The sequence below is a fragment of the Ostrinia furnacalis genome, unplaced genomic scaffold (assembly GCF_004193835.3).
Source record: "Ostrinia furnacalis isolate ACB-3 unplaced genomic scaffold, ASM419383v2 OfSCF4399, whole genome shotgun sequence".
In the NCBI taxonomy this organism is placed as follows: domain Eukaryota; kingdom Metazoa; phylum Arthropoda; class Insecta; order Lepidoptera; family Crambidae; genus Ostrinia; species Ostrinia furnacalis.
The window spans coordinates 106,644-120,619 of NW_021134638.1; the positions used below are offsets into that span (position 1 = coordinate 106,644).

At 38.1% G+C, this 13,976-nt stretch overlaps 2 protein-coding genes across 2 annotated transcripts; one reads left to right on the forward strand and one right to left on the reverse strand.

Moving 5' to 3' along the window:
* Positions 1–2,908: 2,908 nt before the first annotated feature.
* Positions 2,909–8,764, reverse strand: RpL36 (ribosomal protein L36). The gene is made up of 4 exons (XM_028313906.1): positions 8,673–8,764; positions 8,397–8,520; positions 7,723–7,815; positions 2,909–3,074 (listed from the first exon to the last, which is right to left on the reverse strand). The coding sequence occupies exons 2-4, from the start codon at positions 8,517–8,519 to the stop codon at positions 2,931–2,933; spliced, it is 360 nt and encodes a 119-aa protein (XP_028169707.1). The 5' UTR covers position 8,520; positions 8,673–8,764; the 3' UTR covers positions 2,909–2,930.
* A 1,483-nt stretch (positions 8,765–10,247) lies between these two features.
* Positions 10,248–13,733, forward strand: Rlb1 (lysine-rich basic protein Rlb1). Its single transcript, XM_028313896.1, has 3 exons — positions 10,248–10,501; positions 10,911–11,072; positions 12,402–13,733. Exons 1-3 carry the CDS (start codon positions 10,463–10,465, stop codon positions 13,647–13,649), a joined length of 1,449 nt encoding a protein of 482 aa, XP_028169697.1. The 5' UTR covers positions 10,248–10,462; the 3' UTR covers positions 13,650–13,733.
* The last annotated feature ends 243 nt before the right edge of the window (positions 13,734–13,976 follow it).

Consider the following 13,976-nt stretch of genomic DNA (forward strand, 5'->3'; position numbering starts at 1 on the left):
CATCATCATCGGTTACGTCCCTCTACCAGAAGGGTTACCAAAATCACTAAAGCCGGACTTTGTGCTTCATTTGGCCGGACATGTGACCNGGGGGGGTGCAATTAGTGTCATCTCATGAGTGAGTACTATCAGCATCGGTTGCTAACCAACATCCTGATGCGTGCGCTTCATATGATTCTGTGGCTCGACTTTCGCTAATAAAATTTTCTGAATAAAAAGCCTAACAAAAGCCGGACAGGCCGGCGGACAAGGCAATATTTGGCCGGACAAGTCCCTAAAAAGCCAAATATGTCCGGCTAAAGCCGGACGCCTGGCAACCCTAACTGCGCACCTCGCTGAATGAGACTTTCCCTCGCACTCACCCACACATCGCATCTCCCCGTTCGTACCGAGGTACCGAGCGTCGATGTGACGTCACGGCCCCGCCAGGTAATAATAATAATAATAATTCTTTATTTCTCACCAGTAACGCAGGTGCGCAGTTACTTAATGGCAGTTAACTCGACCGGGTTGCACTTGTACCTTAGTATACTCGTTGGAACTTGGAACCACACGATGACCGATTTGTTGGCATGCCACCATAACTAGGTTAGTTTACCCAGTTGTTCTCCTAAAATCAGAACCGAGTAACGCTTTTTCCGATCAGTGGCCTTCTGCCAACGTTAAGTTGCCTACCAACCTTTTTCAGGCTGTGTAACGCCATCTAGTGGTTTACAGACAATAAAAAAAGAAGTTGATAAAGTGTAAACGAGTGATAGGACCTTACCTACTTACTCTACAGTGGCGCCACCCTAGTGAAGTGGCGAGTATCCTATCCTCATAGCAGAGTAAATACAAATGAGTAGGTAGGTCATCTTCATAGAAACGCATCGAGTGCGGTTTGTATGTGAGCGCGCTAATACGTATGCGGCGCGCACGCACACACTGACAAAATTTAACGTGGAGTTTCTATGAAGATGACCTACTCATTTGTATTTACTCTGCTCACCCCTCATAGTGATTGTACCTTAGTACTTATTCTTTCTCATCTGTCTACTAACTTAGCGCTAGCCGTAAATGCTATGAAAGTATTTCAGTAATAACACCTCCATTCTCCATTCATAGGTAGGTATAACAGTTTCTTTTGCCACTTCTCAGCACCAGTGTTGGCAAAAAGTTAATCTGATTAATGATTAAAAATTAATGATTAAAATCATAATCAATTTTTTTTGATTTCATTAATCATAATCATTAATCGTTAATTTGATTATTTGATTAACTATCCACTATTTTCATAAGAAAAGGGTTGGGGGTGTATGAAAAGGTACCCGCGACTTATAAAATGTCTAGCAAAGGGGGGATCTGGAGTTGTACTGTCGTTTTCCCAAAAACTGCGTCAACTTTCACTACTCAAAACACTTATCGCACTAGTTTTGTTTCTCACAATTCCTTCTATTCTTCCGGTATCAAAATTGGGTCAGGAAAGAAGTTAAGAGGGCTGGCTGACGATAGGGGAAAAGTCCCCCCCGCCCCCTCCCAAGGTAGGGGCAAGCGTGGGCAATTCAACAGAAAGGTGGGGTTGCTAAACTAGGAGGTTTTGTGTGTCGGGGAGGTGCAGGAGAGTTCGTAACAGAAGTTTCGGGGGGAAGGCCACGCGTGGGCAATTCAATAGAAGGTTGGGGTTGCTAAGCTAGGAGGTTTTGCGTGTTGGGGAGGTGCAGGAGAGTTCGTACCAGAAGTTTCGGGGGGAGGGCCACGCGTGGGCAATTCAGAGGTTTTGCGTGTTGGGGAGGTGCAGGAGACTTCGTACCAGAAGTTTCGGGGGGAGGCCCACGCGTGGGCAATTCAATAGAAGGGTGGGTTTGCTAAACTAGGAGGTTTTGCGTGTTGGGGAGGTGCAGGAGACTTCGTACCAGAAGCTTCAAGGGAGGCTAGGGGTGGGGGGGTGGTGGGAGTGTGGGGTTGCAAGTAAGTGCTGGAACGGTAGGGGAAGTGGACTGATATCCTCCTACGGGAGGTCGAAAGACTGCACCGGAAGTTTCAGCTAGGGAAGGGGGCGGGGAGCAGTCTAGGTTACCTTATATTTATCTAGGTATGACCTGTCATAGAATTGTAGCCTAAAACCAAACATCTAATATTAGAATTCAATGTTTTAACATTGTTTTCGATAGAACATTTAAGAAGTTAATCAAATTAATGATTATTGATTAATGATTAACAAATTAATCATGATTATGATTACTTTTTTAATCATGATTATTTTAATCGGGATTAATTTAATCATGATTAAAATTAATCAAATTAATTAATTGATTAAAACATTAATTGATTAGTGCCAACACTGCTCAGCACCCACCGGCTGAAATTTTTGTTCCGAAGTGGTGATAATTATGGCAAGAAGCTACAAATAAAGTAATAGTCACAGGTCTGCTACTAGTGCAGCAGTAGCAGTGGATATAGCTCGTGAAGTGATGAATGAAATGACTGTTGGGCAGAAGTTCTTAGGGAAGAAGCCGGCCGAAGACCGGAAACGTAGACAGGCCCCCAATCGGTAGACTGATGATCTTGCAATGAAAATGAGATGGGAACGCCAGCGTGGGCGTGGGTAGTGTAAGAATAAACGCAGAGATGTAAGATGAAGTTATAGGATTTGCCACACTTGGATGCGTTCTGCGAGTGAACGCAGCCCGCGTCCCGCATTATGTATGAACATCATTATCGATTTCTATAAATTTTATTGATGCGGGCACGAGAAAAAAAATCCAAACGCAAACCGCATCGCCGGCAGATAGTTTTGACCGTAGACCGTCGCCCTGATCGAAATGTTCATACACGATGCCGACTGCGTTAATTTTGACTAACCGCCCGCAAAACACATCCAGTGTGGTGTCATTTGGATCTGACGATGACGAGTAAAAGAAACACCACATCTTAAGTATTAGTTTATTCACTTAATGGTGTGCATGGTGCGCCTGAGCGGCGGCCTTCCTCATCTGAGTCAGCACGTTGCTTAGTTCTTCACGCTTCCTCTTGGCGCGGATGTGTGTGCCCAGGCGACGCTTCAGGAATTTCAGTGCACGCTTATCCTTTGACACCTGGGAACAAGTGAACATTCAAATAATTATGGCAGTTCGCGCACTGATAGGGTGTTGGGTCTATTCCACTTTGATCACCCACGTATACGATGCCCTGGGTGATCAAAGTGGACTCCAGTTAAATTATTATTTTAGTGTCCTTTGATCACCTACAAACAAATCACACCTCCTCTGAATAGTCACAATGTCCAATAATTGTTGTATTACTTACATATTTTGTTTTGTAACATTTTTGATATTTTCTAAAAACCGCAACAAACAAATTAGACATGCATGTGACTATTCAGAGGTATGATTTATTTATAGGTGATCAGAGGACACTAAAATAATAATTTAACTGTACCTCTAGTACGAAAAACTTTCGAGTTCGTTTCGTTGCGTATTCAAAGTGTCATCGAAAAATTTTGTATGAAAAATTAAACAGCGCCCCCTAGGGCGGCTATAATATAGGGGGCGCTGAGGTAGAGGTACTGGAGTCCAATTTGATCACCCAGGACATTGTATCCGTGGGTGTTCAAAGGACACTAAATTGTACCACTGATAGAGAAGTGATCAAGACGGGAGACCACGACTTTAGATAATGTTTATGTAACATACGGTTCACGAGCGTAACGAGAGACAGGCGACAAAGATCTAAGAGGAGTAACACACCGCTCCGGGTGTCGCAGCATCGTGTGCTTAGGCTCTTAGAGCGCTTTCACATTAGGGCGTCAAACCAGTTAGACGCGCGACAGCAGCGAAGCGGCGTTTTTATAATTTATTTTTTATTTATTTAATAGGACAACCAACAAGACATACACTGGAAGACAATCAATATTTACAACGTATTTAACTTAATCTAAGTGCTGCCTTAATTATAGGTTGCCACGGCATGCAATGAAATGCATGCATCCGCTGTCAAATAGTATGAAAGTTTGTAGCGTTGCTAAATCGCCTAAATGTGAAAGCGCTCCGATTTTTAGTTGGCCGATAGTTGGACCCGATTTTAAATTGTATGAAGAATCGTCCGATACCACCGTACTGATTAACAGCCCGACCCAACTATCGGCCAACTAAAAGTTGGTGATCTGTGCTTAGGCTTAGGGTAAGGGCCCTACCACCCTGGCGGTTTACAAGCGTTTTCAAAGCGATACACTCGAGTGTATCGTACACCGATCACTCGAGGCAGAAACATTGCGCATCCGCGACGTGTTCGCCGCGCAGTCGCAACGTCTACGCCTCGCGCGCAGCCGCGACGTTTTCGCTCCCGCTTTGAAAACGCTTGCAATCTGCCCATGTGGCAGCTCGCTAAAACTATTGAAGACATGAGACATAAGTTTGAGGCCAATTCAATTTCTAGAATCAAATTGTACTTTATTCCTTTTAGAAACTATTCATGTCATGATACTGCCTTGTAGTAAAATGGCTAAGGTGAAAAAAGCTCATAATAACAAAATTCTACTCTGTTGACTTCAACCTCATGCTTGGGAAATTAAATAAATTATAATAATACAACTTGTGAGATTTAGTATTCGGATATCCTGGTACCAGAAAAGGCTGGCACCCAGTAAATGTGTAAATCCAGTAGAAAAATGTGGTGTAATGTTAACTATTAAGCAGTTTTCAATGATTCTAGGATCATGGTTGCACAAAATAATGTAGATCTCAAAATCAATTTTCTGGTGTTCATACAAACAAACAAATTTTTGGTGTACAACCATTTAGATCATTACTAGCTTATGCCCGCGGTTTCACCCGCGTGAAGTTTCGTTTGTCACAGATCGTCATAAATTATAGCCTATATCTGTTATTTTGGGTTACAAACAATAATACTGAAGTTTCATCAAAATCCGTTCAGTAGTTTTTGCGTGAGAGTAACAAACATCCAGACATCCAAACTTTCGCATTTATAATATTAGTAGGATTATCTTATACAGGGTGGCCAAAACAGTGAGGTCTAAAAGAAAAATTTAGATTCCTTACATCAAGGTGTACCTAAATCACCCCCATGTATATTATACGATTGTGCTTAGTTTAGGAGATAGAGTTAATTTTGTGATATTTTAAAATTTTATGACCTAGTAGGCTTGAAACATTTTTATCTTTTTTTTGGATTGACTTTTTTCGGATTTCTTTTTTTCAACAGATTTGTTATGAATTGCAGATGTTTGAAAAAAATAATCACCTTCCTATCTTTGATTCAAGATACAAAAGTTTTGCTAGAAACATTAAAATTATGCTTTTATCAGAACACTATCAAATTTTAAACTTAAAAGTTTAAGTAAAAAAAAGAATTTCCATAGGTCCAAAACTATTTTAAAAACTTCGCCGTTTCCTGAACATTCATAATGATACAAAAAACATGTACTCAATAGGCCACTATTTCCTGTAATCGGTCCACTAAAGTGGTAAGTCGGAGATTCCGTTACATGTTTTTGACTTTCTTAGAGTGAATTAATATTGGGAATCCTCTAAGTTTACATTACGTAGAACAGATTTAGAGCAAAAACTGGACAGAACATGTTTTTATTCTCAACGAGGAAGCTCTTGCCCTTCATCACACTTGGTGGAAACTGATGATTATGCTGAAGGTGGAAGGGAACTTCAACTACAAAGGAACTATGGCTTCCTACCTCCAAATTCCGGAACACATTGTTATTTTAAGTAAGTTTTGATGAACTTAAACCAAATATCCCTCCTTCTTCTTCTCACTGTAGTAGGTATTTCAAGGGTAATAGTAAAATGTAACAACTGCCTCTGTCTTCAAGTGGTAAGAGGTAAGCTTCAGAGGTCCCGGGTTTGATTCCCAGTGGAGGTGAAATTTTCTGCTCGGTTTGGTTGGTGGTAGGGTTTGATCTAAGTCTGCCTGGCTAGCAACTCTATTTTCCTAAGTCTGTCACTATAACAATAATGTTAATAGCATTACTGTATTCCGGCATTTGGAGGTAGGAAGCCATAGTTCCTCTGTAGTTGAAGTTCCCTTCCACCTTCAGCCTAATCATCAGTTTCCACCAAGTGTGATGAAGGGCAAGAGCTTCCTCGTTGAGAATAAAAACATGTTCTGTCCAGTTTTTGCTCTAAATCTGTTCTACGTAATGTAAACTTAGAGGATTCCCAATATTAATTCACTCTAAGAAAGTCAAAAACATGTAACGGAATCTCCGACTTACCACTTTAGTGGACCGATTACAGGAAATAGTGGCCTATTAAGTACATGTTTTTTTGTATTATTATGAATGTTCAGGAAACGGCGCAGTTTTTAAAATGGTTTTGGACCTATGGAAGTTCTTTTTTTTACTTAAACTTTTAAGTTGAAAATTTGATAGTGTTCTGATAAAAGCATAATTTTAATGTTTCTAGCAAAACTTTTGTATCTTGAATCAAAGATAGGAAGGTGATTATTTTTTTCAAACATCTGCAATTCATAACAAATCTGTCGAAAAAAAGAAATCTGAAAAAAGTCAACCCAAAAAAAAGATAAAAATGTTTAAAGCCTACTAGGTCATAAAATTTTAAAATATCACAAAATTAACTCTATCTCCTAAACTAAGCACAATCGTATAATATACATGGGGGTGATTTAGGTACACCTTGATGTAAGGAATCTAAATTTTTCTTTTAGACCTCACTGTTTTGGCCACCCTGTATAGCAGAGCAGGAGGGAGTCACTTAAATTTTGCAGTTGTTCTACCTAAGGTACAGATGATGGCACATAAAAATTAATGACCTGTACTTGTTATAGGAGCAATTTTGCAACAATCTACCTAAGGTACAGATACAGATGATGGCACATAAAAATTAATGACCTGTACTTGTTATAGGAGCAATTTTGCAACAAAAATGTAAAGTCTGATGAGCTGTTGTCTTTTATTGACATAAATTTTATATAAATCACAATAGCTTTACGCATTCTCAAATGTTGCCCCTTACATGTTAAAACAGCAGATGTTGAATATTACAGTGTAGACTATTTCATCCTACTAATATTATAAATGCTAAAGTTTGGATGTTTGTTACTCTTTCACGCCCAAACTACTGAACGGATTTTGTCGAAACTTTACAGTATTATTGTTTGTAACCCAGATTAACATATAGGCTATAATTTATGCCGATCTGTGACACTAAATTTCACGCGGGTGAAGCCGCGGGCAAAAGCTAGTGTCAAATATAATGTACAGGCTGATGTTTTTTTTTTTTATGTGATAGGAGGCAAACGATGTACTTTCATCTGTACCATTTACAACATTAGGGTCATGAAAATTACAATTGTACAGTTGTAATTAGGGTTGCCAGATGCCCGGGAAATCCGGGATTGTCCCGGAATTTTGCGTCTTGTCCCGTGTCCAGTAATTAGACATTACTGTCCCGGATTTCCGAAAACCTAATAGTTTTGTGTCAAAATAAACTAATATGTAATAACAAATGACACGGCTGGCCTGCCTGTGAATCCTATTATGTACGTTGACGTACATTACTTATTTAATAAAAGTGTGTATTTGAAAATAAATGGCATTTTTCTTTTGAAATACAAATTAAATTATTTGAGAAACCAAGATATTTTTACTATGGCCAAGTCCCAACACCGTTGTCCTAGTAGGATTGTCCCGGATTTGGTAAGGCAACCCTAGTTGTAAGTTGTAATAGGAATAAAAATTTAAAATATACATACCTTCAGCAACTCCATAGCTCTCTTCTCATACTGTGCATGACCAACAACCTCACGGACTAGATCTCGCACGAATTTTGAGTGCTTTGTTTGCAGCTGGAATATAACATATAAAATTTTTAAAAACAACAAATAAACTTAATGCTAAAACTCCTGTATAGCCAGGATCTACAGCTTGGTCTCCAATGAAACTTAACCAGTGAAGGTTGAGTAGTCCCGAATAGCTTATTGTCCAAATGCTAGTTTGGTATTACTATTATTCTTAGATTATTTATTAATCTAAGCTATTATTATTCTGTCTAATGGCTCCAATGGTGCGAATTTGAAGCACACTGGTTTTGCCAATGTCGAGTGTTTAGAGAGACACGGTGGACAGTGGAATTTGAAGGTTGCTCGGTGATAATTTAATTAATTTTTTCTTGGTATCAAATACACCGTAGAGCATCGAACATGGGAAGTAAAGTAGTCATGGGGATTGAATTAGAGTAATGACACTAGGAAAAACTGTAACGGGTCAAAGTTATTATATTTTCCACTGCAGTATACTCTTACCAAGTTCCTGACGTAAATAATAGGCGTAAAGTGACCAACACGGGGCAAAAGAGTAACTTCAAATAAATTGTAGATACACAAACATAACCTCAACAATACAGATAAGGTACCAAACAAATACTTACACCCTTCAATCTAGCTGGTCTTATTTTGATGGTTTTGTCTTCCCTGCCTTTCTTGCCGGCAGATATTTTAGTTGTTTTGTGGCCTTTTCGCAGACCGACTGCGATCTCAAACCGGGGAGCCATGCTGAAAAACAAATACGGTCACGGTGAGAAACAAAATACGTATGCCAAACTTCTATTCCAGTATTTAGAGCACTAAACTGCACATAAATAAAAAGGAATAATCACAGATTCTATAGATATTTTAAAATATTTTCTTCAAAATTATTTACGTACTTTACGGATTGACAGATCCGACCAAAGAGAAACTGTTTTGCTTTTTCTTATGAGAATGTGGCATACTTGCCCTACGTCAATTTAGAACGTTTGCATACCGTTACCGTTACTGTTATTTTAGTATGTAGCTGATAGCCTTAAGGATAGCGTAATGTTTTTTTAGCTGTAGTTTAATTGAATAGTCAATATTTTTGATTGTTTAATAATTACGGATTTTGAAACCTCGATTAAAGGCAACAGCGAGCGAGTGCGACTTTCTATCCAGTCCAGCAAGAAGAGTGTTTTGTCTTAAATTGTCTTTCACCATGAGCGAGCTACTATTGTTTAACTAAATGTTTTCTAAGTTTTTCCACCAGGGTTGCCAGATATCAGCTAACTCAATTCGCCTAATTTTTCCTACCGAGTAGCCTAAATCGCCTAATATTTTTTGTTTCTTAAAGTAGCCTAATTCGCCTAATTTTTTGAGCTAAGTATACAAAAATTGCTTATACAAATACATATCAAATCGACACATCAATGACAAACAGCTGTTTATCTCTTTCTAACTCACCCATGGTGACGTATGAAAAAAGAGATAGATAATGTTTGGTCAGTACCTACTCATTCTGGCAACATTTTCATATGACGTCACTACCTGACTTGTGCCGAGTACATACAAGATTAAGAAAACAGCATGGCAATCAGCTGACAACTACACACACACACAGGCGCACGCGCACACAAACACATACCTGTCAGCTGATTGCCTATATTGCGGCCATGTTGTTTTCTTAAATCGTGTGTGCGCGTAATGTACGTACTGAGCACGTTTATTTTAAAGTTACGCCAAGTCCATGAGATGAGATACCTATCCTACCTACCAATATTATAAACGCGAAAGTGTGTATGGATGTTAACATGTTTGTTACTCTTTCACGCATAAACTACTGAACGGATTTTGATGAAACTTTACAATATTATTTTTATAACCCAGAATAACATAATATAGGCTATAATTTATGACGATCTGTGACAAACTAAATTTCACGAGGGTGAAGCTGCGGGCAAAAGCTAGTATCTTATTATATCTATACTTGTACGCAATAGCTCTATCTCACTCTTACAAAGAGTGACCGAATGGAAAGAACGGTGATGTGCATATTACGTTTCGTTACTTTTGCTATATTATGAAAAATTTCTTTTTCCAAGGTAATCCTGAAATAGCCTAAATAGCCCGATCTTTTTTTCTAGGTAGCCTAAATGGCTACCGGTAGCCGTTTGCATTTTTTGGTCGCCATTTGACCCCCGAAGGTAGCCTAAATGGCGATAATTCGCCTAATCTGGCACCACTGTTTTCCACACGCAGTGATCGCTATCGCGGACGCAGGCTTAACGCTTTGGTTTGGCTGTACCATAACGTGAACGCAAGACCAACGCGTTGGTTTGGCCAGCTTTAGTCCTTATAACAATAACGTTACTTTGACTTTTGTCTATGACAGGCTAATAATGGTTGTTACTATCAAGAATTTTTTTAAGTGACTTGATTAAAAAGTATACTGTCAATGTCAAAAACGAAGTTTCAACTGTCAAAATCACATGGTGTTTTTTTTGGTTTTGTCGGCGTTGATGTCATGTTTATCTGCTGTTTATTCACTTTATAAATGAATTAATAAATTATTTATTGGTACAGCTTAAAATATTATGTACATCTATGTATCAAGAACATCATATGGCTGTAAAAATATTCGAGTGAAGTGTATGAAATTCATAGGTAACATAACCTTAAATTTTGCAAGAATAATCTTGTAATCATGGAAGTCGGTGCTGTTAAACAGGCTTTTAACAATGAGGTAAATGATTTTAAGCTTTCCAAGATCGTCTTTAGAGAGCAAGCATGGTCAAAAAAAAGTAATTTTTAAGATATTATTTATGTATAAACTTAGATTAATTAATCTAAGTGTATAAACTCAAGACAAGGCCTTTTAAACGTATTGTTACTTTCTTCTCTCTACTTGGCAGAGCTTTCCAAGATCGTCTTTAGAGAGCAAGCATGGTCAAAAAAAAGGAATTTTTAAGATATTATTTATGTATAAACTTAGATTAATTAATCTAAGTGTATAAACTCAAGACAAGGCCTTTTAAACGTATTGTTACTTTCTTCTCTCTACTTGGCAGAGCCTGTGTTCGGCTCTGAACCTGTATACATACAATAATAATGAACCATGTTACCCAATAATGAAATTATCTTAAAATTTTCAGCTTATTCTATTGAAGAAAAAACTAAACCAAGCTAAAATCCAGATTATCCACAAACTAACAAGGAAATCTAAAACTCTTGTTGAAAAGAAAGCTCCTGAAAACCTAAAGGAAAAGTTGAAGAGAAAGGCAACAGCTGCTGTGAACGAAGTCTTAATAATAAAGGTGACTTGACTTACTTGACTTATGGTCCTATGTCCCCTAGATGGGGCAGAGGGCGTCCACAACAGTCCTCCATCTCGTTCGGTCTTGAGCAGGGTTCGAAAATATCCGATATTTATTATAAATATCAAAATATCGGATATTTATGATATATATCCGATATATATCAACTTTGATATATATCAATTTTGTATGAAAGCCATAGTATTATTTTATTGTATTATTCATGAATACTATTGCATATGTGTAACATAAACATATTTTTAATGTTTTTAAAACTTAAAATCAGACAAATAAAGCAAAAACATAAAATATCTTTGAAATACGGCAAAATCAACTAAAAAAATAAAAATCTTATGTCAAAAAGTACAAATACAGTAACAAATTTTAAAAGTTGATATATATCATCAAAACCGGCTTGATATATATCGGATATATATCCGATATATATCTTGATATATATCCCTTGATATATATCCTCGAACCCTGGTTTTGAGCTTGTCGCTTGATCTCGCTCCAGGTCTTGCCGATCTTCTTCGCCTCGTCCGCTACAGTGCGCCGCCAAGTTTGCCTGGGTCGACCACGTTTGCATTTTCCTTGGGGATTCCAATCCAGAGCCTGCTTAGGGATGTGATCGGGGTCCCTTCGGAGAGTGTGGCCAATCCAGTTCCACTTGCGGCGCTTGATCTGCTGGTCGATCGGAATTTCTTGGCAGCGTTCCAATAGCTCGACGTTGGAGATTTTCTCGGGCCAGTATATGCCGAGAATTCGGCGAAGGCAGCTGTTGATGAAGACCTGCAGCTGGTGCGAGATAACCTTGGTGACCTTCCACGTTTCACACCCATAGAGCAGAACGGATTTAACGTTGGACCCGAATATTTTGATCTTGACCCTTCGGGTCAATTTCCGTGACTGCCATATGGGGCGAAGTTGTGCGAAGGTAGCTCTGGCCTTGGCAATGCGCGAATTCTTAATAATTTATAAATGCTAAAGTCTGTATGAACATTTGTTTCACAAAAAGAACTACCAAGTGGACGTTAGTTACAGTATTATTGTTTATACTACATAATAACGTAGGTTATAATTTATACAGATCTGTGGCAAACTGATTCTCATGCAGGCGTAGCTGCCGGAAAGAGCTTATCATAGTCATAGTGGAAGTCATTGGGGGAGGTATATGTTCAGCAGTGCACGTCCTGTGGCTGAAATGATGTTGATGATGACACTGTCATATTGAATACATTTTCATAGATGTTGAGTAAAGTGTTAGGCAACTCAATAATTTTATCAATATAGAAAATAAGATTGAAATTGTTCTTTATTTTCTTCCAGAAAATCAAACCCAAGGATCTCGCCAAGTTCATAATCACACACAAAGGTGAGCTTAATAGCTATTTGAATAAACCCAATGTCGACCAAGATAAGGCCTGTGCCAGGCTTCTACTCCACAAATCTCTTCAGGACAAATACAAATTCATAAAGAGCAGATTCTCATCAGTGCCCATTGATGACTTACTGATGTCTAGAGAAGAAAGAAAGAAAATGAAGAAAGAGGCCAAAGAGAAACAGAAAAATAAAAAGAAAGGGAAAGGGGCAAAGGTTGTTAATGCAGAAGGTGAATGGGATGTAGAAGATATTGAAATGACTGGCAATTTGAATACTGATAAAAACTTATCTGACGATGATGATGATGATGCAGAAAAAGATGATTGTATGGATGAAGATGATGGGGATGAACCAAGGGAGAATATTTCAGATGATGATAAATCTGCTGAAAAAGAAGAATCTTCAGACGATGAGGAAATGGATCAAAACAGTGAATCTGAAAATGAATCGAATGATGAAAATGGGAAAGAGTCTGATAGTGAATCTAAAATTGGCGAATATTCAGAATCCGATGATGAAACACCAAGCTCTACTGGTAAATTAGCTAAAGCTGTTACAGCAGATACTAAGAAGGTTAATCCTAAAACTCCTAGTATAGTATCTGATGTTAAAACCCAACTAGATGTAAAGCCTAAACCCCTTGAGCTTAACAAAAAATTAGATAATAAAAAAGATAAGCATAAACAAGGCAAAAATAAAAACCTAAACGAGAAATTGCTGTCACGAAAGTTCAAGAAAGATGTCAGCGAAAGTCCGGTTCCAGAGAATAAGGTAGTTGATCCGTTCTTCATCACATCGACTGGTGAGAATTACATGTCGGTTGTAGAGCCTAGACCCCCAGATGAGGTGAAAGAGGTACACAAACAAGGTAATAGGAAAATCAGGAGAGCCGCCATGTTCGGCCATGTCCCCAAAATAAAACCAAGGAATGACAACTTTGCACCCGATAATAGGTTTAACAAACAGAATGGATTTAACAAAAATAGTACAAATAAGTATGACCAAGACAGTTTTGGCAAGTTTAAAAATGATAGCAGGAAATTCACGGATAAAAGGTCTAATTTTGATAGGAACGAAGAACCGAAGCAAATTGAATCGAAGCCAGAAAAGTTACATCCATCGTGGGAAGCTAAAAAACGTCAGTCCGGTATAAAACCTTTCCAGGGCAAAAAGATTGTGTTTGATGAGAGTTGATGGAGTCACTAGTTTTAGTTTTATTTTGTAAGTAATGGACAATTACATTATTCTATATTTTTAATAGATTTTATTATTATTGAAGTTCTATTTATTTTATTCTTTGATTCCATTCGTATTAAGATATAATCTTAAAATGTTCTCTCTGTTCTGGATATAAACATCATTTCAAATCTTGGATTTTACCTAATCTTTCGCTTTATTATATTGAGCTATAGACAATGTAACACTTATCATAATAGAAACAATAGAAACGCCAATTATGTATGAATCAATCATATCGTAATTATTTATTTATTAATTTATACTCGACAAATACCGCACTCG

Excerpts from the sequence above, each read along its gene's own strand:
- RpL36 (XM_028313906.1), bottom strand. The coding sequence starts at position 8,519 with ATGGCTCCCCGGTTTGAGATCGCAGTCGGTCTGCGAAAAGGCCACAAA. Across the intron at positions 7,816-8,396 it reads GACCAGCTAGATTGAAGGGT|CTGCAAACAAAGCACTCAAA; the intron begins GTAAGTATTTGT and ends GTTATATTCCAG. Across the intron at positions 3,075-7,722 it reads GAGCTATGGAGTTGCTGAAG|GTGTCAAAGGATAAGCGTGC; the intron begins GTATGTATATTT and ends ACTTGTTCCCAG.
- Rlb1 (XM_028313896.1), top strand. The coding sequence starts at position 10,463 with ATGGAAGTCGGTGCTGTTAAACAGGCTTTTAACAATGAG. Across the intron at positions 10,502-10,910 it reads AACAGGCTTTTAACAATGAG|CTTATTCTATTGAAGAAAAA; the intron begins GTAAATGATTTT and ends TAAAATTTTCAG. Across the intron at positions 11,073-12,401 it reads ACGAAGTCTTAATAATAAAG|AAAATCAAACCCAAGGATCT; the intron begins GTGACTTGACTT and ends ATTTTCTTCCAG.